Below are 25489 nucleotides of genomic sequence, written 5' to 3'. Positions count from 1 at the left end.
AAAAACGATGTCACCGTGTGAAACGTGAAACCTCTGTCCGTGTCCAGCCAATGGGGTCCATCGATTAGCCAACAACACTACGTGCAGGCCTCTAGCCTGGGACAAAAACACTGCAAGAAGCGAGCAATCCTTTACACCTTTAAACTTACCATTTTCCCAGGAAGGAATCGTTTTTAAGAACCTAATAGAGAGGGATCCCTGGGTGGCGCAGCGGTTTGGCGCCTGCCTTTGGCCCAGGGCGCAATCCTGGAGACCCGGGATCGAATCCCACGTCGGGCTCCCGGTGCGTGGAGCCTGCTTCTCCCTCTGCCTGTGTCTCTGCCTCTCTCCCTCTCTCTCTCTGTGACTATCATAAATAAATAAAAGTTAAAAAAAAAGAACCTAATAGAGACAAAAATGACTGTAGGCCACTTTTTACAAACTACTACCTTGTAGACACACATAACCCAGAGGGGTCCCACGGTGCGCCAAGCAGAAGAGGGTGTGAGAGGTAGGCTGAATTAAAATGTCCCATCTTCTCCCCATGCCTTCTTGCCGTGGACAGGGACAACTATCTCTGAAACATTTGTCCTGAAAATACGGATGCCCCCGGTCACCACGAGCAAGCAAGAGGGACCACACGGCCCTCCCACTGGACGGGGTTTCAGAGACGCCCCGCGATGCTGCCAGTTGCCTTTACCTCCTGGATCCTGCCGACGCCGCGGGAGGGGCCGGGGCCGAGGGGTCCTCAGGGGCCCCAGGACGCCGGTGGGCTGCGGATGCCGGCAGGTGCGTTCCCGCAACGCCATGCGGCCCACAGAGCTCGGCCCCGAACACAACCGGTGAGTTTTCAGAAACGAGCACTATTTGTGACTTTGCGGTCTCACGTAGCGAGTTAAAACGTTCTCGTTTCTTTGCTTATTTGTTTTATACCCTGAGATTTGCCTCTTTATTGCAATGACTGAACCTGAAAACCCACGGTTACAGTCTAAGGTACCCAAACCTCTCTCTCTCTCTCTGAAAGGTGAGGCAGCACAATTAGAAGCAATGCAGCTGCAAAACGGTCCACAAAATATTACAAATTGTTTCGAACCTTTAAAAGGAAAAGAAAAGGAAAAAAAAAACACGTTGTTTATTTCTACAACTTCTTCCTGACATAAGAAGCGGTTCCAAGAATAACTGGAGACATCTCTAATTGAATTGGATCGATTCCCCCAAAGCGGCAATCCCAAAGGTAAGCAGGTAGTAAGCAAACAGGGGAGAGTCACAAGCTCAAAGTTCAAACTAAGCAGAGTTTCCCAAAATTCGCAGAAATCCCTTCGGGGAGCCCTGAAAAGGAGCTGAACCCGTGCTTTGAGCTGCTAAGAAAAAATGAACAAATGCGAAGGTATAGAGGCTCCCCTGCCAGCGCCGGGCGTCCCCGGGGGGCCGCGAAGGCTGCACCAGGCCCGGACCCAGGAGGCCTCGGGCCCACGCGGCTCGGCCGGACAGGGTCACACACCAGGGGACACCGAGTGGGCAGGAGGCTGCCCGCGGGGCCCAGCCCTCTGCAGAGACAGCCGGCGGCCAAGGGCCAGGTGCTCAGCAGGCACAAAGAGGGGGGCAGAGCACAGGAAAGAGGTGGGGGGGCGAGAGGGAAGAAGAGGGAGCAGAGCGGGGGTCGGGTGTGCCCTTGAGGCAGCAGGACACCGAGCACCAGCCCGCGGGGCCCGGGCGCTCAGGAGGGCGGGGGACACGGACAGCGCGGCCACCCCGGCGGTCAGGACCCAGGGCACCGGGGCTCAGAGGCTGAGCACCTGCCTGGGCCCCGGCACAACCCGGTCCCGGGATCGAGTCTCCCGTCGGGCTCCTCGCAGGGGGCCCGCTTCTCCCTCGGCCTGGGTCTCCGCCTCTCTCTCTGACTCTCTCGTGAATAAACACATACAATCTTTAAAAATAAATAAATAAATAGATAAATAAATAAATAAACAAACAAACAAAAAATAAAATAAAACAAAATAAAATAATCAAATAAAAATCCCTTCACTTAAAAACAACTTCCGCTGGGAAAACAGCCTTAAAAATAATAAACATGTATTCTAGGATGTTCCATTCACGAGAATACCCATGGCAGTCCTAGTCCTAGTCATTGAGGAGAAGGGGCCAGGCCGCTGAGAAAGCAGCGCGGCGGTGGGAGGAAGGAGAGGAGCGCGCCCGGGGGCAGGGCGGTGGCGCAGGCCCAGGATCACGGCAGCAGCTGAAGGTGGACGCGGCGCAGCGACGCTAAGGGAAGCAGGGCCACTAGGCTCGGGGAAAGCGACAGCTCGGGTCGTAGCTATGTCACGAGCACGACGGGGCCGGGTACAGACGCCCAGGGAGCAGGTGCTGCAGCTCGGGCGACAAACCCCGTGCCCCCTGTGCACGGAGAACACAGCAGAGGGACGGCTGGGGAGCAGCGCCCGAACCACCCCGGGCCTCAGCACGCCGGGCGTCACCTGCACGACATCGTCACAGCCCCCTCTGGGACACTAGCACCGGACACACACGCTCTGACGGAGCTTTGAAAAAAGCCAAGTAGGTGACAGCAGGTGCGCAGCACCCACAGGAGCAGCGCGAGGCTTGCTGGGCCTCGGGGACAGAAAGGCACAGGCCCCCGGCACCCCGGGCCTCGCGGGCTGGAGTCGGTGGCGCCTCGCCCGGGGCCCAAGGTCACCAGGCACCAAAGGCTAAGCCCACGGGGCTGTCCTGTCCCGGCACAAACACAAACGAAGGCCCTCGGGCAGCTGTGTAGGCGCCTCGGCGACAGCCCTTGCCCCGGGCGGGCGGGCACTAGCCCCGAGTCCATCACGGAGAGACACGCGTGTGTCCCTTTGGGCGCAGACGACCCAAGGGGACAGAAGAACGAGAGCACACTGACCGCTTCTCCCGAACGCTGCTGCCGCGCGATTATTCCACGGATGGACCGGAGGCGGTCCCTAAGCAACGGAAGTGTCCTTGGGCGCCCGGGGGCTCAGCGTGGAGCCCGCTTCTCCCTCGGCCGGGTCTCTGCCCGTCTCTCTGGGTCTCCCGCGAATAAATACATAAAATCCTTTAAAAAAATGAAAATGTCCTTACATTAAAGAAGATACTCCTCTGAGAATCCAAGAAACTAAAAAATAGGAAAAACGCCTCGGGCGCCCGCGCTCCCAGCCCAGCGGCGACAGTGGCGCCTCCCGCCCGAAGCCCGGCCCGGCTGCACGGCCGAGGCGTCGGGGGACCAAGGCGGCCCGAGGACGACGGTCGCGCTGCCCCTGGGGCTCGGGAGGCAGGAGCTCGCGGGCGACCCGCCTACGGCTGAGGCGTCTGACGGGCCCTGGCTCGGCGACCCCGGTACTCGGTACTCGGGGCTGGTCCAGGGCGACAAGTGTCACAACAAAGTGCCCTGTAGCTCTGCGCCTCCCCGGCCGCTCCTCGGCATCTGGCAACCGCTGGAGCTGCGCGACCTTTGACCTGCCCACTCTCTGAACCTTTTTTTTTTAATGACACTGACTCACTTGGGGTGTCCCCCCACCCTCCGTGCGACGTTCCCGGCGCTGTCCTCCGATGTGTGCCAAGGAACCGTCTTGCTGGGGACAGCTCGCCGACGATGCTTCTGCCCCCGCCCTGGGGGCCCAGGGGTCTGTCCCCGCTGCCAAATGCTCCGGCCGAGACAAACGGGCCCCGCTGGGGTCCCGGGGGCCTGACGCCGGAAGAACCAGAGAAGCACACGACTCACGGACGGCGGCGCGGGACTCCCACCGGGAGGCCCCTGCGCCCTCCTGCCGCCCCGGCCTGCGGCCACGCAGCCCGTCGCCCTCCTGTCCGAAGCGTGAGGCCGTATGTCACCGGAGACGGACGGTGAAGGCGCGTGTACGGGCCGGAGGCCGCCTCGACAGCAGCAGCGGCCAAACCCAGAACCAACTGCCGGGTCAAGGTCCGAAGTCAAAGTCCAAGGGGGTCAGGCTGACACTGCCGCTCGCGGGGAACGCGAGACGTTTCCTCCTGCCTTCAAGTCGCCAAACTCTATTCTGAGAACATTCCCACGTAGCCTGTCGGGCGAGTACGGCCAAAAAACGGAGGCCGAAATAAAGGTGATGCTGCATGACACGGATTCATTTAAAATCTCAGAAACGCAATCCACGTAATATAATGGCACATTTCTAGATTACGCTGCATCACGCGCAGGAACGCTGCCATCTTTCGAGTGCACTTGGCCTCCGTTGAGAGACGCGTAAGTGAGCCGCACAGGACGCTTAGACGTCGCTGCCTCCATGCCGCCGCATGGGTCCCTCACAGGGGGGCCCGGCCTCCACGCAGGCTCCCCTCACAGGGGAGGCCCGGCCTCCACACAGGTTCTCTCACAGGGGAGGCCCGGCCTCCACACAGGTTCCCGCACAGGCCTCCACACGGGTTCCCCTCTCAGAGCCCAGCCTCCTCGCAGGTTCCCTCACAGGGGGGCCCGGCCTCCACACGTGTTCCCCCCACAGGACCTGGCCTCCACATAGGCTCCCCTCACAGGGCCAGGCCTCCACGCAGGTTCCCCTCATGGGGGGGGGGGCCGGCCTCCTCACAGGTTCCCTCACAGGGGGGCTCAGCCTCCTCATGGGTTCCCTCACAGAGGCAGGCCTCCACACAGGTTCCCTCACAGGGCCTGGCCTCCACGCAGGTTCCCCTCACGGGGGGGAGGGGCGGCCTCCTCACAGGTTCCCTCACAGGGGGGCTCAGCCTCCTCATGGGTTCCCTCACAGGGCCTGGCCTCCACGCAGTTCCCCTTAAAGGGGGGGCCCGGCCTCCACACAGGTTCTCTCACAGGGGAGGCCTGGCCTCCATGCGGGTTCCCTCACAGGCCTCCACACGAGTTCCCCTCACAGGGGAGCCTGGCCTCCTCACGGGTTCCCACACAGGTTCCCCCCACAGGACCCGGCCTCCACACAGGTTCCCCCCCACAGGGCCTGGTCTCCGTGCAGGTGCCCCTCACAGGGGGGCCCGGCCTCCACACGTGTTCCCCCCACAGGACCTGGCCTCCACATAGGCTCCCCTCACAGGGCCAGGCCTCCACGCAGGTTCCCCTCATGGGGGGGGGGGGCGGCCTCCTCACAGGTTCCCTCACAGGGGCGCTCAGCCTCCTCATGGGTTCCCTCACAGGGCCAGGCCTCCACACAGGTTCCCTCACAGGGCCTGGCCTCCACACAGGTTCCCCCCCACAGGGCCCGGCCTCCACAAAGGCTCCCCTCACAGAGCCCAGCCTCCTCATGGGTTCCCTCACAGGGGAGGCCCGGCCTCCATGCAGGTTCCCTCACAGGGGTCCGGCTTCCACACAGGGGCCGGCGAGGGAGAGGCTGGCGGCGCCCCCAGCTGCTCGGCCACAGGGAGGGAGAGCTCAGGCGCCGGGCACCGTCTCACCGGCGCACACGTCTCCCCTCAAGCAACCCCCCAAGGGCCCAGCGCGTCGGCAGCCCGAGGCCTACCAAAGCGACACCGCGAGAGCCGGCGCGTCAGCTGTCTGCCCCGGCGGCCGTTGGCGAGGCGAACGGTGCTCAGGCCTGTCCGCCCCTCGCCTCCCTGACTGAACTCCCGACAACAGGCGGTCGAGCAGGGTCTCCGCCGACGCCCCAGCTCCGTGTCCGCCGAGGTTGTCTCCTCACAGTCACGAGCATCTGAGTGAAAAACGCAAAGTGGACGGACCCGCCCGCGGGTCAGCCAGCCGCCTGCGAAGCCCCGCGGTCCCGTCACGGGCGGCCGGCGGCCGGCGCCCACGGAGGACAGAGCTCGACGGACGCGGCGCAGGCGACCACAGCCGCGGGCTTCCCCGGCGGACCTGAGTCACCGCGCGGGGCGTCTGCCAGGATCACGCGGAAACGCGGCAGCTGGGGGGCGGCGGGGCACCGGGCGCCCACACCTCCCCTCGCCGGGGCCCGGCCCGAACCGAGAGCGCGGCCTTGCAACACGCACCTTGAGCGACTTGGTGTCTGGTCACTCTGACGCGAGGACCGACTTCCAGATCCTGCCCTGGGCCTTGCGGGGCTGCAGCGACACTTTTTAGACGTCGAGCGACTTTCCCGTGTCTCTTACAAAGCTTGTAACCCAACGACGGCTTTTCACAACGGAAATGAAAACGTGTCCCCGCGTGTCGCCTTCGGCTTGCGGTAGCGGTGACGGCGGTGCCCACGGGGCTGCAGGCAGCCGGCGGGATGGCCTCCCCCGCCCAGGGTCAGCCCCGGCCGCTGAGCGGCTGCAGAGCCCGGCGTCACGACATGAGCCACAGGCCAAAGCCTGGATGCGCGTGGCCCTGCCCGCCCGCCCGGCCACGTGCCGCCTCGAAGCCTCGAAGCCCGGGGAGGGCGCGGCCCCCAGCGGAGAAGCAGCCCCGCTTCCCCGGGGGCAGCACGGCAGCTGGCTCAGCGAGGAGCGCGCGACGCAGCCCCGGGCTCTAACTGGCACATTCTGCGACTGCTGCCTCCTCCGGGAATCGCCCGCTGCCCGTAAGCGACGGGAACGCGTCCTGCAGCCCGTGCTCGCGGCGGGCACCCCGGGCTTCAGGGGTCACTTGCTTCTTAGTTTTAAGGCACTGGCACGTCAACCCCCTGCGGTGGATTGAGGGCCGCGGAGAGGACCCCGGCCGACGTCCCTGTGGTCCCCCAGGCCCTGCGGAGCTGTGACCCTCCTAGCCACCTGTTGCACCTGCCCAGCTCCGCGCTGGCTGCCCCGGACCCGGGAGACACAGGCCAAGAACCCTGCGGGCGCCCCAGGAAACCAGAAGGGAAATCCACGCCCGGTGCGCCTCCTGTGTCGTCCCCGTTCTCCTGCGGCCCGTATGCACGTCCCCGGGCTGCTCTCCGTATCTACCGAGAGCCGCTTCCAGACTCCTTAACTGCAGACGTTGCAAAAAAGATCATCAAAGAATCGATAAGAATCCGTGTTCTTATCAATTTGCAACCAAGTCTTTCACTTGGTTTTGCTAGAAGATGAAACACGTATATCCACCAATTTAAACATGGCCCATGGGGGATCCCTGGGTGGCGCAGCGGTTTGGCACCTGCCTTTGGCCCAGGGCGCGATCCTGGAGACCCGGGATCGAATCCCACGTCGGGCTCCCGGTGCATGGAGCCTGCTTCTCCCTCTGCCTGTGTCTCTGCCTCTCTCTCTCTGTGTGTGTGACTATCATAAAGAAATAAAAATTTAAAAAAATAAATAAAAAATGAACATAACCCATGAATTTAAACATGACGTTCAAAAGTCAGGAGATAGAGAGGGAAGAAAAGCAAAGAGATTCCATTAACCTCCCGAGCAACCCGCCTGGATGAATCGTTATTTATGGCATGAATCTCCCTCCAGATAAATGGCTCTGCCTGTGAACTGCAATCTCCTGATCTCATATTAAGATCCTAATATATTTAACTAGAGTCACTCCTCAAGCTAGTAAGGATACTGTGGAGCTCACGACCTCGCTTTTCTTATCAAAGCCCATTGCAGTATCGGGCAAACCATCGTAATGGTAAAATCCACTCCCCGACGTAACGCCGACCGTAATGCCAACCAGGAACGGCAACAGAGAAATACAGACCCTACTGTATTCCCCAGGGATTCCATCATGTCTTGATAGACTTCGGTCCAGTGGGAGCTCCGTTAGGTGTTTCCCACCCTGCCGGGTAGCAAATGAGAACCCCACGCGGATCAGGATCCGCACCACCTGAAGGAGGAGAGAAAGACTCCCCAGGGGCTATCGCGCGCCAGCCTCCTCGGGGGCAGTCACCAATCTACGCAGGTACCAGTGACTTCGGTTTATAGGTAGAAGAACATAGGGCCTCCATGGTAACTCCGCGGCCCCCTCAGGGAAAGAGTGCAGCTCTCGGCCCTGGTCTCCGAGAAATATGAGGTTTCCCAATTATTTTACAGTTTTGTATGCGAGCACCCTCAGAGGCTGGGATAGACGGAAACATCCGCCCAAAACAAAAACAACCCGAGACTCGAATCCTGTAATTGAGCCTAAGAGAATTAAGGAAGTCACATCAAACCACAGCTCCGACAAAAATGCAGAACAGTAACGGCTTCCAGGTGCACTGATTTCTAGAGAGCACGAAGGAGCTCTACGGGGCCATGCAGGCTCGTTCCCATGCTCCACGCATCCTTTATATAATGGGAATAGCGGCCCCGAAAAGTAGGACCAGCATTTCTGCAATGTTTCATGAACATGATACGTAACCCTTCCCGGGAGCGAAACCTCACATATCCGAATCCCATGCAACGTCCCAGAGCTTAGCCCTAAGACCACTTGGTTACACGGCACCAAAGTCCAACCTAGAAAGGTTTTTCAACCTGTAGGTCTCACTGCTTCCCCAAAACACACAAGAATTATTGCTTTTACTTCATTTCAAGAAGGCTCTTCCCATGCCTCAGACAATTCATTTTCCTATCTTTGGCCAGAATAAAGGCAGAGCATTAAAGTTATTTTATTTTATTTTATTTTATTTTATTTTTTATTAAAGGTATTTTATAAATATATATATCATTTAATATATTCAATATTAATATATTAATATTAAATATATTTAATATTATTTACATAATATCAATAATATATAAATAATATATTAATATATTATGATAAATATAGTATATTATATATAATATAATATAACAAATATATTTATTTATGTATTTATTTAATATAAATATAAAAATTATATATAAAATATAATATATATAAAATATATATTATACTTATATAAGCATATTAATCTAACCATTCTGAAACCAATGTAATTATCTGGCTCAGCACTGGTACAAGTGTAGGCAGCATCCACAGGGGCTATTTATTTAGCTGATTTAAGAGGCGACTGACCGATCCTTGAGTATCCAGCTTGAGAAGCTGTGTACAAAATGCCTTCATGCTCTGTGGCTTTAAGGCTATGCGAGGAACCACGAAAAATCTCCGGAATCATGAGAAATCAATCCAAGTACATTCGCGCATTATGCCAATAACTGGAGAAAAGCAGCATATTTCCATACCTATTAGTTATTCCTAATAATCGCCATTAAGACCACTTGTAAGGTCGGTTGGCGTTTCTATCATTTTCATAGAAAACGTTAACTGGCATGACCCTATCTGTGCTTTACAGCTTTCACGGCAACGGTCGCCTCCGGGCCACGTCTGCTGCCCGTGAGGAGAGGTGGCAAAGCCGTCCCGAAGCCGTTCACGGCTCGTTCTAGGTACAGGACGCAAGGATGTGCACGACACACTGGGTTTCCGGACAGGTTTTGCGTACTGGTTTCTAGTTTCAGTGCATTGGTTGTTTCTTTCGACTTTATTGGTTTCCGTTCACAGTTTTGCGTTTTCCTAGCCTGGCTGTTGAAGGGGAGACCACGGTTTTGAGGCCGAGTGAAGCCAGCTCGGATGAGGACCTGGTTGTGGAGCGTCTACACGACCCATTCTTTGCCAAGTCAGGAGCCAAAAGTTGAGCATTCCCGGGTCAGCCGTCAAAACCGTTTAGCTCCTGATACTCTGGGTACAAATTCTCCTTCCAAGACACCGATAGAGGCAGATAAATCAAAAACGTAACCGCAAATGAGCAACGCCATGAGCACCGAAGGCGGGAACAGCCTTTCCTAGACGGCAGCAGGACACCTGGCGGAGCATGCCGCTGGCCTGAAACCACTCAGTGCTACCCACAGGCCCCAGGGCCGCACGTTCGAGTCTCCCCCAGAGCCGTGGCTCCTTAAACATGGGCTGTTTTTCAAAGCACTCAACTCATACCCTGGGGTTAATTTATTTATCCATAAAGAAAATAACCATATTTTCCGTACCTCAGATTGGGCCATATGGTCTGATGCGTATTAGCATACTTTTTCCTGAAGATACTGTAGGAAATTGGGACTGCTATGGAAACAGAGAACCAAGTCAGAAATAAAACTCATATCACAGTCCTAATCTTAATTTACATTTCAGAAGTACACATTCCCATTTACTGCAAAAATAGCTCCGCTTCCTTCAATCTTGAACACAAACCTCCTTTCAAAACAGGGATAATGATCTCCATACTAGAAAGCAGGGCCGTCTTCTAACCTGTACCGGCTACGTCGGTTTGGAAGACCCTGTGCTTTGAGGGAAACGTCATTGCAGGCAGGAAAACCACGAAGCACCTTTTGTCCCCACCAACTGTCCCTTGCAGAATTCAGAGTGACTTTTGGGTCAGGAAGATTCCCTGTCACTGAATGACAACCCGTAATCATTCTATACGGCATCAATAAGGGGGGAAAAAAAGCCATATAAAGAGGGGTGTTACGCTCCGCATCGTGCACATGACCACAGCAGGTGTTCACTGAGAAATGCAAACTGAGCCTGGTGTATTTCCCCCTTTACCTACGAACAGCTGCAACACTGCGGCGGAAGACGCATCGCGCTCCGCAGAATCGACGACGGAGAACAGCATCTCTCATTCTTCCGGGACGTGGGGATACTCTACTGCTCATGATTCTAATGCAATTAAGAATAATTCTCAAAAAAAAATAATAATAATAATTCTCTGCTGGTTAATGTCGACTTCCTTAAAAAATGGACGCACGGACGTATATGCATCAGAGTGTTTTTCCACAGAGATCTCTTATTCATATATTGGGTTCTATTGTAACGCAGCCTTAATGAAAAGATTTTCACAGAGCTTCAGCGATCCTGCTTAAAACAAACATGACAAGAAAAGCAGTAGCACTTGTGAAATACTACATGTGTTTAGGCATAAAATGAGTTCCCCAGCACAGGTCGGAGCACTGTTTGCTGACAAAACTCTACTATAACAAAGCAAGAAATCAAAATGTTTACTTACCAACTTTCACCATATGTATTCGATTGGAGACTGGGTGATTTTTTTTTTTTAATTAAGGAAATCCCTTCCCTATAGTTGTTGGAAGAAAGAGCTTCAAAAGACACCCTTTCAAAAAAAAAAAAAAAAAAACAACAAAAAAAAAAGACACCCTTGCCATTCAGCTTACATTCTAAAATCTCAGTCTCAAACTCCTGGTTCTGCATTTAACCCAACGGTGAGATTTCGGAACTATTTTGCTCCCTCTACGTAACTATGTAAGATCAAGGCTGGCGTGACCTGAATGCTTGGAAAATACCAAGCTCGTCTGATACTTCCTTCGACTTCAGAGAATTTCCGTGCTGGAAGGAATCGAGGGATAACGTGGCTCAACAGCCTGATTTTACACCTAAAAAAACCAACAGCACGACTGAGAATCAGGAAGATGAAATGATGCGCCCGTGTCAGCAAGCCAGCTCTCCACTCCTAGGCCAACCCTCATTCCTCGGGCATCCGCTAGCTCAATTTCGCAGAGATTTCGCAGAATAGTTGTGCAGAAACTACTAACTAATAGTTGGTCCTCCTCTCTTCTCCGTGACCATTGTTTCCTTTTCAAGCATTTGCAAAGAGAGAACAGCGCAGAACCCTTGAAAAGACGACTCTGAGGAGGCCTGACCTTCAAATAGGGCACTTTTGGTAACATGGTCACCTGAAAAGCAACTATAGGATCCCAGATGCCCGAAATTCGAATCTCTGAATGGAGCCACCCCCGTTTTATCAAATACAGCCAAATGCGGGGGGTGGTGTCTGAGAGGGCGGTCCCCGGCCTCAGGCACAAAGAGCCCCTGGAAGCATGGTCCTCAGTGTAGCGTCTTGCACGTGGCCTGAAGCCTGCCCGGCTCTGCCTTGGAACAACGTCGTTCACCCACAGCGGCACCTGTCGCGCTCCCGGCCTTCGCACATTCCCTACCCGGGAAGCGCTCCTACCGAAGCGCCCTTCGCGAACCCCGAGGCCGTCGGGGCTTTCTTCCTAGTGTGGACATGAGCTCCCGACACCCTAAAATAAATGCATCTCGAAGGAAAATACAAACGGCGCGACACGGAGCCCGCGATAGCCCGACAATACGCAGTTTGGAAGCCCGCGGTGGCCCCTAAGAAAACGCTTAAGGAGAACTACTCCAGGACCTCGAAATGACTCTATCCCTTGAATCCACAGAATTATCGAGTCTGATACTACTACAGCTCCGCTAAACGGAACTTCCCTCCAAACAGGAGACGCCGGGGACACCCGCTGCCTCTTCCCTTCCGAGGAGCCCAAGCATCGCCGGGCGGCCACGGCGGCCGGTCGCCACCCAAGGGCGGGCACTTAAACCGCCCTGGGACAACCGCACCCACTGGGCGCGGCGCGGGGCACGCGGGATCTCACTCACACACGCGGCTTTCACAGCGCCGCACGCCTGGGGCCTTTCCCCAGTTGAGGGACCTGCGGTAAGTGGTCAGTGACGGGCTACCTTGCGTCTGCGCGTCCCCCTGTCGTCAGGAGCTCAAAACTGAAGAGATGGCCCATGCTCTTCGCGGTGTCCCGGGAAAGCGCAGGCACACCTAGCCGCTGGGTCCCAGACCTCGTCCTCCCGGAGGAAGAGAACGACCTGGACATAACCTGCGGCGTTTACATCGCTCGGCCTCTCGGGGCTCATCTGCTGTCCCTGCGACTCTGTGCTGGGACGAGAGCCTTACGTGCCCTCCTCCCGCGGAAACGGGGCGCAGAGATGCAGGGTGACTTGTCAAGGGCCCAGGGACCAACCCAGACAGCCCGACTCCTAGGCTAAGGCTCGCCACGTTTGTGCTCCAGATCCCAAGCCTATTACGATGCCATCCCGGGAGTCTTGCTACAAGTTCAGTTTCCTCGTTTTGCCGCTCTTTTGCCCACTAGACATCTTTGGTCACAGCATTCGACCAACCCCCATGCTGCTCGCTGCTTTCCATTCTCCCCAAGGTATTCTTGAGGGGGGGGGGGTTTCCCGTAAGTGGTGGGGAAGGGGTGAGGGGAGGGGCGCAACTTTGCTTTCAAACCTGACCTTAGATTTACTTGGAATTTCGAATGTTATTAAAGATTCACGTTATTATAAACGATGGCCTGCGATTTAAAAGCTTGAGAAAAGCTATTCTAGATCTTTTTTTTTTTTTTTTTAATTCACAGTTGTCAGAGTTCATTATGTGCTACATAGGGTTATTTTCCCCGAATCTCAGGACAACCATCTTATAAAGAATAGATGTTGAGGAGACACTGGAGAATAAGGCCCCTCGTGGACTCTGAATCTGCCGACCTACATCTCATCACGACGGAATAGCGCAAGTCTGACCACTAGCTGTTGCCGCACCTTCTAGAACGCCCTGTCATGAATCAAACACACGTGCCATAAGATTTTTTTTTTTTTAACAAAAATGATAATGACGGTGTCACCAAAACTCAATGTTTTGACGCAACTCTCCCCTGGGTCAGTTTTGGCAGACAAAAATGCTCAATTCTGAGCTGACTCCCCACACTGTGCCTTTATGGAGCTGCACAAAGAAATAAACTTAATAAATCTAGCATTTATGTTGCACGTTTAATAGAAAGCTCTTAAGCCATAATCACTGTAGCTGCTGGGCATCTTATTTCTTCAAGAACTCTTTCAGTGCATGCATTAACTTTGGTTAAATTATTCTGGATTTAAAAGGCAGAAGAATAATTAAGTCGTATGGTTTCGGAAGCATCGTCGTGAACAGTCCGATCTCAAAAGATTCCGTTGCTAAGTGTTACTTCATACTCCCTTTGCAGATCAGTTATCTGGAATTTTAAAAAGGGGGACCATGTGCTGTTATCTGCGCGGCCATTAGTCTCACACAAAGAGAAGGACTATCGCGTAAGACCAAGAAATCATTCTCCCAGTGATTGTCACGGAGCTGTTACATCAGTAAACATTCACAGTAGGAAGTCTCTCTCCATCTCCAGCATATAAAATAGTGCAAAGGAAAGGGAAAAAAAAAAAAATTCCAGTCCCGTTAACTGTGAGCAAGACTTGTTACATTTTCTCTGGTTTCACTTCTTCCATAGTGTTAGGCATTGGCTGTCCCATCTTCCCCCGAAATCAGTAATAAAATATAATCAATTTCCAAAGGCCCCTGCGGCCTTTTCAAAAGTGAATTTCCAGTTAAAAATAAACTTTAATTAAATCCAAGATAAAATCGTGACCTATATTCTATTAAATAATCCACTTTCTTTTCTTTCTCTCTCTCTCTCTCTCTTTTTTTTTTTCTACACGGTAATTCTTACAGTTCTTTAAAAACAATCATGGAATCCAAAGACATGAGATGCTGTCAAAGCACTAATAGATGACTGCTCGGGTTCGTCATTTCTTACATAGTAAATACTTCAAAATGCCAACTTCTCCCATCACCGCACAACGACTGGCAACGTTGACAATTCGCTTACACACGCACGCAGCGCGCACACACGCAAGCACACGCGTACACATTCTCTCCGTGGAGCCACCACCTCTGCTCTCTGGACATCTTCTCCGGTTGATGTGCAAAATTCTTGCATTCTGATAAAAAATATATAAAGATAGATCTGCTCCTAATTTTAGCCTCCCTCTTCTCCAGGATGTACCATCTTATTCGATGCGCCATACAAGTTTAGTGACCATCACGCCACGGGTAACCTTTAAGTAAATGGTGCGGTGCTCTGCGCATCGGGTCCGTCGGCACATCTCGCCGTCGTCGCAACTCGCAACTGCGCTCTCTACGCGTGAGATGTAGCTGGAGATACCGGGGTCGGGGAGGGGAGGGGGGGCCGGCGGCGGGCGGAGAGCAGGGTTCACACATCGGTCTCCACAGCCTTGGCGTTGGAACAGTTGTTTCTCTCCGTCTCGCTGTCGTCCCCCTTTCCCTGACACTTCTCCTCCTTCGCGCAGAGGGATTCCTTGACTCCTTCTTCCATCTCCAGATACTCTGACTTGTCCCCCAGGGAGGAAGACGTAGAGCTCCGGAATTTCTTCAGCAAATTAGAGGGGAGGTACGGGCAACTGACCGCATTCTGTGTCAGCTGCGTCTGCTCCTCATTCTCAGTCTCTCTGTGGTAGAAATAGTTAAAGTTAGAGACAATCACTGGCACCGGCAAAGCGATGGTTAAGACACCTGCGATGGCACACAGGGACCCCACGATCTTGCCCCCCACGGTGATGGGCTTCATGTCCCCGTAGCCCACAGTCGTCATGGTCACCACGGCCCACCAAAACGCATCTGGGATGCTCTGGAAATGGGTGGTGGGCTCATCGGCCTCCGCGAAGTACACGGCGCTGGAGAACAGGATGACCCCGATGAAGAGGAAGAAGATCAGAAGGCCCAGCTCCCGCATGCTGGCTCGGAGCGTGTGGCCCAGGATCTGCAGGCCCTTGGAGTGCCTGGACAGCTTGAAGATTCGGAACACGCGGACCAGACGGATGATCCTGAGGATGGCAAAGGACATGGCCTGCTGCTGCTGCCCGTTGCCGCCCCCCTGGTGCTGGGCCAGATCGGTGCCCAGCGTGATGAAGTAAGGCAAAATGGAGACAATGTCAATGATGTTCATGATGTTTTTGAAGAAGAGTGCTTGGCTGGGACAAGCGAAGCAGCGGACCACAAACTCGAAGGAGAACCAGACAATACAGACGGTCTCCACGATGAAGAAGGGGTCGTTGAAGATGGTGTGCCCTGAGCTCTCTAGGTGGGGCGCCGAGGAGTCGTTCAACGACCCGCCGTGTCCCCCCGCGCCCAGTGCCATGATGAGGTCCCTGTCGTCCCGGAACTCGGGCAGGGTTTCCAGGCAGAAGATGACGATGGAGATCAAGATGACCAGGACGGACACGATGGCGATGCCCCTGGCTGGGCTGGAGCTCTCCGGGTACTCAAAGAGGAGCCAGATCTGCTTTTTAAACTCGTTCTCCGGCAGGGCCCGGTCCTCCTCCTCCCGCACAAAGCCCTCGTCCTCCCGGAACTTGAGCAGGGCCTCCTCTCCCAGCTGGTAGAACTTCACCTCCTCCGTGAAGATGTCGAAGGGCACGTTGACCGGCCTCTTGAGGCGGCCGCCCGACTGGTAGTAGTACAGGATGGCGTCGAAGCTCGGCCGGTTCCTGTCGAAGAAATACTCGTTTCGCAGCGGGTCGAAGTACTGCGTCCTCTTCTCGGGGTCGCCCAGCAAGGTGTCGGGAAACTGGGCCAGGGTCTTCATCTGGGTCTCGAAGCGCAGGCCCGACACGTTGATGACCACCCGCTCGCAGCAGCCGCTGGGCCGGCCCGGGCCGTAGGCGCCGTCGTCCCGGGGCAGCAGGTCGCTGCAGGAGCCGTGGGCCGCGCGGTCGTCCTGGCCGCGGCCCAGCCGGGCCTCCTCCTCGGTGTCGTCGTCGTCCTCGTCGTCCTCGTCCTCGTCCTCGTCGCTCAGCTCCCTCAGGATCCTCTCCTCCGAGCCGCTGGGCAGCAGGTCCGAGCCGTGCGGGAAGCCGCCGGGCCGCGGCGGCGGCCTCCTCCGGTTGGGCCGCGAGCGCCGGCGCCTCCGGGCCACACGGCCGCCCTGGGGCTCGAGCGCGGGGCAGGTGCCGCGGGGCTGCTGCTGCTGCAGCTGCTGCTGCTGGTGCTGCTGGTGCTGCTGGTGCTGCTGGTGCTGCTGGTGCGCGCCGCCCCCGGGGCCCCCAGCGCCCTCCGCGGCCGCGGCCGTGGCCGCCGCCACCGCCGCGGCCGCCGCGGCCCTCGACTGGGCCAGCCGCTCCCGCTCCCGGGCCCGGGCCTGCGCCGCGTAGCCGTAGGGCATGTGGCTGTTGCAGCCCGAGCTCTCGGCGCTCACCATCGCGACCTCCATGGCCGCGGGAGGCGGGCGACGGAAAGTGGGGCAGCTCCCCGCCTCACCAGACTAAGGTAAGTTTGGAACCGTTCAGCAGATTGCTCGGAAGACTGAGGATATTTTCAGTCCAACTTTGCATTTTCCGTTTTTAAACCAGCACGCCCCATGCTCTCGGTTCCCAGGGACGAGCGCTGCTCTCCGGGCCCGGCCCGTCCGGGTAGCGCCGCGCCGGGCCCAAGTCCCCGCCGGGGCCCCCAGCGCCCGGGGCCCGGGCGCAGTCTGGAAGCGCGGCCCGAACTGGCCGCCGCCGCCGCCCGGGGATTCAAAGGCCGCGGCTATCTGACGGCCAGCACTTGTGCCTGGAAAATGGAATGGATTTTTCTGCCATGGAAATCGTCCAAAGCTCGGTCCATCAGATTTAAATAAAATGCAAATAAGCCTTTAGTCTTAGCACTTGCCTTCTCGTGACGGCTTGACCCGAGCGGGCGAGCGGCTGGAAGCGCGCCGGGCCATCGCCGCCCAGAGCCCGCGGCCGCTCCTCCGGGCGCCGCCCTGGGTTCAGCACAGGCCTCCGGGGCGCGGGGCCCGGGCCGAGCTCGCGACACAGGCAAACACCTTGGGAGGTAGGGAAGGTACGAGGCGAGGCGTCAGCGGGGGCCAACCCGGCTCGGAGGTCTCCATGGAAGGCCAGGGAGCGCAGAGCATCCTTCAGCTAAGGCGGCGCAGAAGCAGCACTCCACCTGAAGAAGGAAGGGAACAAGCATGGGAGCAAAGTAAAAAGCATCGACTCCTAAAGAGCCGACGGCGCCTCCGTCCCAGACCCCGCTCTTCTGGGCCTCAAGCAAGCAAAGCACCCGAGGCCCCGAGGGACCACCGCAGCCGGTGACGTCTCCTCCTCACCCAACCACCCTCCTGTCCCTCTTCTTTGGTTCTGATTCCCGCTCGGTCTATCCTCATGGCAACTCAATTATTTCTCCTCTCTCCACTCTCGACCCACACGGCTGTCCCTTTCGCTCATGCCCGGTCTTAACTCTCGCGGTCACTCTCTTCCTTCCACAACAACGATGCAGTCACCTTACAACTGCTTCCATCGTTCATTGATCTCAAGGCATATTTTTTTATCTTTTTTTTTTTTTTTTTTTTGAATTTCCACTCATCAAATACTTCTGGATTTGGTGCCTCTCCACCCCTCTCTGTCTTGATTCAGGATCAGGGCCGCTGGAGGGACGGGTCTGCTTTCACCCGGGCTCCACGGCTTCCACAAGCCTCAGTCTCCTCACCTACGAAGTGCAGGGCACATGGAACCTCCCCCGTCTCTTGGTGAGGACCGAAGGAGACGGTGAACGCTGCCAGGAGAGCACAGACATCATGCACGTCCATCGAGGCTGCCGGCTCTGAACAGGGCGACAGTGGCCTCGGCCTCTGCTGTCTGGTACTCACCCCGAACCCCTATGTCCATGCGCCACAGCCTCAGTTAGGGGGAGGACAGAAGTGAGGACACGGGGGCCCTCGGAGACTCCCCAGCGGCCTGTCTTAGGTTGGCACTTCCTGCCGCCCTGAAGCACGTCCCTGTTGTTGTTTTTCTGTTCCCCAGACTCCAGAACACTCCCTACCACCCACAGCCTAGGAGCTAATCCCAGTTTCCACTTCTCTGATAATCATCTTTTTTTTTTTTTTTTTTTTCCTCCTCGCGGTTCCTCCATGTTCACCTCAATGCTTCCTCCTACATCTTCTCAGGGGACTATCTCCTTATGTTTAAAATCCCAGTTTGTGTGGATTTTATCCTCCACCCATCAGACATTCCCCTCATAATTTCATCCATCATCTCCCATCTCCCGGACCACCCCCCCCGCCCCCCCCCCCCCCGGCCAGCTCCCTTGCCTCTCTCTGCCCACTTCTGTTTCCGATCTGCCACTTGCTGATCGCATCTTCCTCGCAGCCCCGATCTGGCTCCTCTGTCACCTGGAATTCCTGGCCTCTCTTCTAGGTCGGCTCCCTCCAGGTCCAGCTAATTCACGTCCTCAGCAGGACCTGGAAAGACTGCCCTGTCTTCTGTCTCCTATGCTTTTGCATTCAGTGGGTCCGACAGGACTCCCAAGAACGCAGGGTGGCCCCGAGAGCTGGGGAGGATCACGACAGTCAGAATTCAGGGCATCCACCAGTTTCTATTACTGGAAGCACTTGGGGAGCACAGGAGAAATGGCTTTCTGGAGCCATTAGCAGGATTCAGCGCTTGACCACCTGCTGCTCCAGGCTGAATCCTGTCGGCCTCGGAGCCTAAGCCCACCGAGTTTTACGAAGTGACAGAGCAGGGGAGCGGTAAGCACAGGGCTCCCCAGTCACAGTCTCCTAGGGCAAGAGGCGAGCTGCGTTCGGACACAGGATCCAGAAAGTACACCTCGGAAGCTGTCTCCGAGGACAAGCCCCTTCGGTTGCCGACTCTAACAGCGGCACGTTCTCTGAAATGTTTACTCCCCCGGGGGAAGGTCTCCAGATCTCCATTTACAGAATCACCCTGGGGTCACATTCGTCCTGGAACGTCGGGCCCTCCCCATCTTTTGAGACGTTCACAGGCCACAGAGCCTGAGAGTTGGCTCAGCTTCTCCCCCAACTCCCTCCCAGCAGCTATAATACCCTGTCCACCCCCCTTCACCCCCCACCCCCCGCAGAACCCGTACACCATGCACCCCTCTGCCGACTGACTGACTGACTCCCAGAAGGTCACGCGCTAGCGGGTCCTCTAGTTCCCCACCGACTCTGCAGGAGATCTAGACCTGCCTGCCCCCATTTTGCCCTACACCACATAATTTATTTATTTATTTGGGTTTGGTTGTGGATGTTTATCTCCCTGCCTCCCGCCTTAACGAAAAGCGAAATTACCTTCCTTTTAACTGGCTGCCAGTTACCTCACTCTCCCTAACCTAGAAGAAGAAGAAGAAGATGATGATGATGGTGATGATGATGATGAAGAAGCAGAAGAGGAGGAGGAAGGCGGTGGTGGAGGCAGCAGGAGGGAGAAGAAGGAACAGAATAAGAAAAATAAGGGTGGGGAGAAAAGGAAAAAGAAAAAAGAAGGAGCAACCTCCCTCATGGCAAAACTGGTCTGAAAAATCTCCCTTCCTTCCCAAGGTATCCGTGTTTGGGGGAATCAGCGCAAAGCATCCTCCCAGGAGCAGAGAGATCTCCCTCCCTCCCTCCCTCCCTCCCCCCGAGCAGCACGAGACTCCCTAAGCGCGGAGCCCCGAGCCCCCAGACAGCGGGCGGGCATCCCTGGGCGCCTCCCAGCCCCAGCACAAGGCTGTTTCCCTGCCCAGCGCTCGTCCTGCACCGGCCTGGGGGGTCCCCGAAGCCCCGGGAGGAGGGGGAGGAGGGGGCGGGGAGGCCCAGGCCGGCAGGTGAGCTGCCCACCTGGCCGCGCGCCCGTGCCCGGTGCCTGCGGGCGCTGCCGGCCACCCGGGGGCGGGGGGGGGGTGCAGGTGGGCCTCACCTGGGCGGCGCCGCGGCCCCGACCCCGCACCTGCAGCGGCCGCACCCCCCCCCCGCCCGGCGCCGCGCAGCCTCCGCGCTCCCGCTGCCGCCCCCGGCCGCATCCCCCGCCCCGGTCGCGGTGCCACCTGCCGCCCGGACCCCCGCGAGCCGGCCTGGGGGCGCGGGCGCTTACCGAGCCCGGGCGTCCGCGGGGACCCGGCCCCGGCCCCGGGCGCAGCAGCTGCAGGCGGGGGGCGGCGGGGCGAGCTGCGCGGCCGAGCCCGGCGGACGGGTCCCGGCGGCTGGAGGGGGGCGGCGGCTCTGCACCTCGGCGCCGCGGCCCGCCCCAGCAGGGAGCCGGCGCCCCGCGAGCAGAGGCAGGATCCTAGAGAGCAGCGGCCGCCCGGGAAGCCCGCGTCCTCCTCCGGCAGCCGCCCGCTCCCGGGAGCGCCGGCGGGAGCAGCACACGCCTCCCCGGGCCGGGAGCGCGCGGGGCCGGGGGCGGGGCCTGGAGGCGGGGCGGGGCCTGGAGGCGGGGCGGGGCCCGGAGGCGGGGCGGGGCCCGGAGGCGGGGCGGGGCCTGGAGGCGGGGCCGGGGCCCGGCGGAGGGCGCGGCCTGCAGACTGTGGTGGGCGGGGCCGGGGCGGAGGGCGGGGCCTGCGGACGGCGGAGGGCGGGGCGGAGGGCGGGGCCTGCGGGCGGCGGTGGGCGGGGCGGGGGCGGGGGCTGGGGGCGGGGCCTGCGGGCGGCGGCCCCTCCCCGCGACGGGCCAGGCTGGGCTCGGGCTCGGGCTCGGGCTCGGGCACGACGCCGCCCCCGCCCCCCGCCGCCGCGGAGCCGCCCGGGAGCCCCGGGCCCTCACCCGCAGGGCCGAAGCCCCAGTCCCGGGGCACGGACGTCCCGCTTGCAGCGGAGGCCGCCCGGCCGCGCGGGGGCCCCGGAGAGCGCTTGGGAGGGGCCTCGGCGGGCCGGTGTCGCCCACTGGGCGCTTCCGCGCGGCTCCTCCTCCGCGGACCCGCCCGCTGCACGGCTCGGCGCGCGCACACGCACAGACACGCGCACACGTGCACACCTGCTCACACACGTGCACCCGCGCACACCTGCTCACACACGTGCACCCGCGCACACCTGCGCTCACACGCACGCGCACAGCCCCGCACGCCGGGTGGGTGCGGGCGGGGCGGGGCCGCTCCGGGGAGGCCGCCCCCTGGGGTCCCCGGGCCCCTGCGAGCGCCCCAGCCCCTCGGCCTCCGCCTCCGCAGGGCTCCTCAGCCTCCCGTCGAGGTCGGGCCCCGGGGCGCAGGGGGCGCCCACTTCAAAGGTGTGTGTGCCCGGCTCCACGGGGGCGGCAGGCGCGGGGTCGGGCCGGGTCAGGACGCGCGGGGTGGGGGGCACACGCGCAAGCGGGAGAGAGGCGGAGGCCGAGCGGAGCAGGTGCGGGGCAGGTGCGGGGCATGGAGCGGGGCAGGAGCGGGGCAGGTGCGGGGCAGGAGCACGGCAGGTGCGGGGCAGGAGCACGGCAGGTGCGGGGCAGTAGCGGGGCAGGTGCGGGGCAGGAGCGGGGCAGGTGCGGGGCAGGAGCGGGGCAGGAGCGGGGCAGGTGCGGGGCAGGAGCACGGCAGGTGCGGGGCAGTAGCGGGGCAGGTGCGGGGCAGGAGCGGGGCAGGTGCGGGGCAGGTGCGGGGCATGAGCGGGGCATGAGCGGGGCAGGAGCGGGGCAGGTGCGGGGCAGGAGCGGGGCAGGAGCGGGGCAGGTGCGGGGCAGGAGCGGGGCAGGTGCGGGGCAGGAGCGCGGCAGGTGCGGGGCAGTAGCGGGGCAGATGCGGGGCAGGAGCGGGGCAGGTGCGGGGCAGGAGCGCGGCAGGTGCGGGGCAGTAGCGGGGCAGATGCGGGGCAGGTGCGGGGCAGGTGCGGCGGGCCCGCGGGTTGCTGGACGGCAGGAGCGGCCTCGGCGAACCCGCTGCAGCACAACCCAGGTGGCGGGGGCTTGGGTCCGACCTGTCCTTCCGGGGGGCGCCCGCAGCCTTCCGGGGGGGGGGTGCAGGTGCGGCGGAGCGGGCTGCACCCCCGCAGGCCCCACGTGCACCCCGAGGAAGCTGCGAGCTCTTGCACACGCGCGTGCCCAGCGCGAGGCCGGGGCGCCCCACTCCCTCCGCGGGCCCCACGGGCGGGGGGCGCTGGGCCCAGTTGGCAGCGCCGTTCGCCTCCTTTTGTGGCGCCCCATTAATTATTGAGAGAAATATTCCCGGTCTGAATTATAGATATGCCTGCTCTCACCTGGCTGCTGCTGGCTCCGCGAAGGACGCCGCGAGGACTGCTCTCCCTTGTTTGAGTTTTTCAAAAAAATCTTTTAAAATGACTAAAACATTGACATTGTAATCAGGGAAAACAGGAAAGACAGGAGAGAAAGAAAGAAGAGAAAGAAAGAGGAAGAAAGAAGGAAAAGAAAAAAAGAAAAAAAAAAAAGAAAAGAAAAGAAAAGAAAAGGAAAAAACTGACGTGGGACCTGGTGCCCCAGCGGCTCCGGCCAGTGCACCTTGTGTTGTTGTCCCAGATGCATTTACCTGCGCCCTCCGGGCTCGCGCTGCCAGAAGACTTGAAGGCACCTGCCCGCGGGCTCAGGCCAGGCCCGGTGCCTCCGTCCGTTCCCCGCTCTAGTTCCTCCCAAGCAGCAGGGAGGGTGGATTTCTTCCAAAGTAAGGACGGTCCCCGGCGCGGGCCCAAAGCCCTCCCTGCCTCCGTGAGGTGGTGTGGACACTGTCCAGTTCCGCACCACCCAGAACAGGTAGCTGAGTTTGTGCTTTGCGTGGCCCAGAGAATTTTAGTGTTGAAAAAACACCTGAGGATCGTAGAAATACTTGCAGTTCGTAGGTATTAGAAATTCGGGGTGGCTCAGTGGTTGAGCACCGCCTTCGGCCCAGGCTGTGACCCTGGGGACACAGGATGGAGTCCCACGTCGGGTTCCCTGCAGGGAGCCTGCTTCTCCCTCTGCCTGTGTCTCCGCCTCTCTCTCTCTCTCTCTCATGAATAAATAAATAACATCTTTTAAAAAAAATCTAGAAATCCGAATTATTGAAGCCCCTCAGTGAGAACACAGCTGCAAAACCATGAGGCCCAGGTGCCCAGGTCACGCAGGCGGCTGACGGAGGGCGCGCTCAGGGCACACCGCCCTTGCCCAGTGCCCCCCGGCTCCGGGCTCCGGGCTCCGGGCTGGCGAGCGTGCACACTGGCCAGTTTTACCCGCACAGGTAGGCAATCCGGGTGGTAGGACTGCTGGCGATCACGGAGCCGGATCGGGGCTGGCGAGACTAGCAGGCCGCCTGGATGCACACAGTCACCGCCTGGCGGAGGGCGGCCCTCGGCAGGTGGCCGCGGGGAGGAGGGAGCCCTGCCGGTGGCGGCCACCCCACGGGCTCCGTGCCCACCGTCCTCACGGGCCAGCGGCTGCGATGCGTCCACACAGACCATGAAGCAGGGGGAAGCCGGGACGATGCCCGACAGCAGCGGCCAGAGACGCAGAGAATGGAGCAGCCTCTAATCAGGGGCAGCAGCAGGGGTCTACGGGGAGACGGGACACTGCGTGTACAGTGGTAAGAGGGGGGTCTATGCAGGCGCGGGGCTGCGGGCACCTCGAGTACCCAGAGTCGGAAGGACGGCTGAGGGCCACCCGGGCAGAACAGCGTGTTCCCCGCCTTCTCCCCACCCCATGTCACTCACACGCAGACACACACACCTCGGCCCTTTTCAATAATTTCTTTATAAAGCAAACAAAAAAACTTCCATTTCTCTCCCAAAAAATTCCTAGAAAGTCACATAAACAACAGCAGAAACATTCTTTGCCCGGGACCCACAAGACTCTCCCTCGTTAGTCCCCAAACCCGGCTTCCCCTGGAGAAAAACAAATTGTTTCCTTGCCTTTCTTAGTCGGTGACCGGTCGACGCCCCGTAAGCTCCGCACCTCCAAATGCCCCTGCTGCCACAGGTAATTTCTCCCCGGCTTTGAATTCTCTCCGTGGTGGCAGGAACGCTCCGGAGCAGGCTGGGACGTCTCTGTAGAGAAAGGGGCAAAGGGCGGCAGATGCTCCTCTGTACAAAGCGGGGAGGAGCCCTGAGGGATGCCAGCTACGTGCGTTGTAAATGTCTTTGTTCTCTTTGGGGACCGTAGTGCCCAGAGTTTCAGGTTCTATTTACTCCCCTCTCTGCCCAAGCAGCCGGCGACACCAAGCAACCAGAGCAACACCTGACCCAGGGGAGGCTCTGGATAAGAATGTAATAAAATGAATGAATAATGGAAGAGGCTTGCTTCCATTTGCCAAGAAAGTTCAGTGTATGTGTTGGGAGAGGAAGAGGAAGAGGAGGAAGAAGAAGAAGAGAGAGGAAGAGAGGAGGAAGAAGAAGAAGAGGAAGAAGAGGAAGAGGAGAGGAGGAGGAAGAAGAGGAAGAAGAAGAAGAAGAAGAAGAAGAAGAAGAAGAAGAAGAAGAAGAAGAAGAAGAAGAAGAAGAAGAAGAGAAAAAGAAGAGGAAGAAGAGGAAGAGGAGGAGGAGAAGAAGAAGAAGAAGAAGAAGAAGAAGAAGAAGAAGAAGAAGAGAAAAGAAGAGGAAGAAGAGGAAGAGGAGGAAGAAGAAGAAGAAGAAGAAGAAGAAGAAGAAGAAGAAGAAGAAGACGAAGAAGAAGAAAAGGAGAAGAAGATGAAGAAGATGATGATGACGATGATTGGTTTTATGCCTGCCTACGCCCAGCCTCTTGACCATCTGACTTTTAAAGCTCTGAAGGATGTGAAAACAAGGACATTTTGGGGAAACTGACATCACGCGTCCCATTCCCAAATTCGTGGACGCGCGTGTTCGGGGCCACCCATAATTCCGCAGCTCTTTGCTCTACTTCCCTGATGTGTAACTGGAAAACAGGGCAGCCGCGGAGGCTCGCTTAAGGTGAACCTGGGCGCAAGTAAAGATCACCCACGATCTTGTGTCGGCATCAATCCATCGGGAGCAGACGTGGGGCCGAGGTGACTCAAGCAATGTCTAGGAACGAAATGGTATTTCCTTTCCCACAGACACCACCACCCCCATGCCTTCTGGAGTAACTCCTAATAGTTTATGTCAAGGAACTTTTCCATGTACCTAAATATGGGCCTTTTCATAAAAAATAAGAGGTTGTGCCAAATCCGTGTTCCAAACTCTCTGAAAGCCCCTTAAAATGGAGTAACCACAGGGCAGGCCACACTGTGTTATCCTGAGGGTTGACCCTGTCCCCCAAACCCACATTTTGATTTTGATCAGCACCGCTCACGCCCTAGGATAAGCGTCACCGGAGCAGAAGTCAATGGAAGACGTTGAGTGATACGAGGTGGTGTGGAGGATGGCCGATTGGGGGAAATGCGTACGCACA

The 25489-nt window shown here is 58.1% G+C and overlaps 1 protein-coding gene across 1 annotated transcript; it reads right to left on the bottom strand.

Moving 5' to 3' along the window:
* Nucleotides 1-13380: 13380 nt before the first annotated feature.
* KCNA4 (potassium voltage-gated channel subfamily A member 4) lies at nt 13381-16647 on the bottom strand. Its single transcript, XM_055317892.1, has one exon. It carries the CDS (start codon nt 16645-16647, stop codon nt 14632-14634), a length of 2016 nt encoding a protein of 671 aa, XP_055173867.1. The 3' UTR covers nt 13381-14631.
* Between the last annotated feature and the right edge of the window lie 8842 nt (nt 16648-25489).

The sequence above is a fragment of the Nyctereutes procyonoides genome, unplaced genomic scaffold (assembly GCF_905146905.1).
Source record: "Nyctereutes procyonoides isolate TBG_1078 unplaced genomic scaffold, NYPRO_anot_genome, whole genome shotgun sequence".
Taxonomy (NCBI): Eukaryota; Metazoa; Chordata; class Mammalia; order Carnivora; family Canidae; genus Nyctereutes; species Nyctereutes procyonoides.
This window is presented reverse-complemented; position numbering and strand designations above follow the sequence as displayed.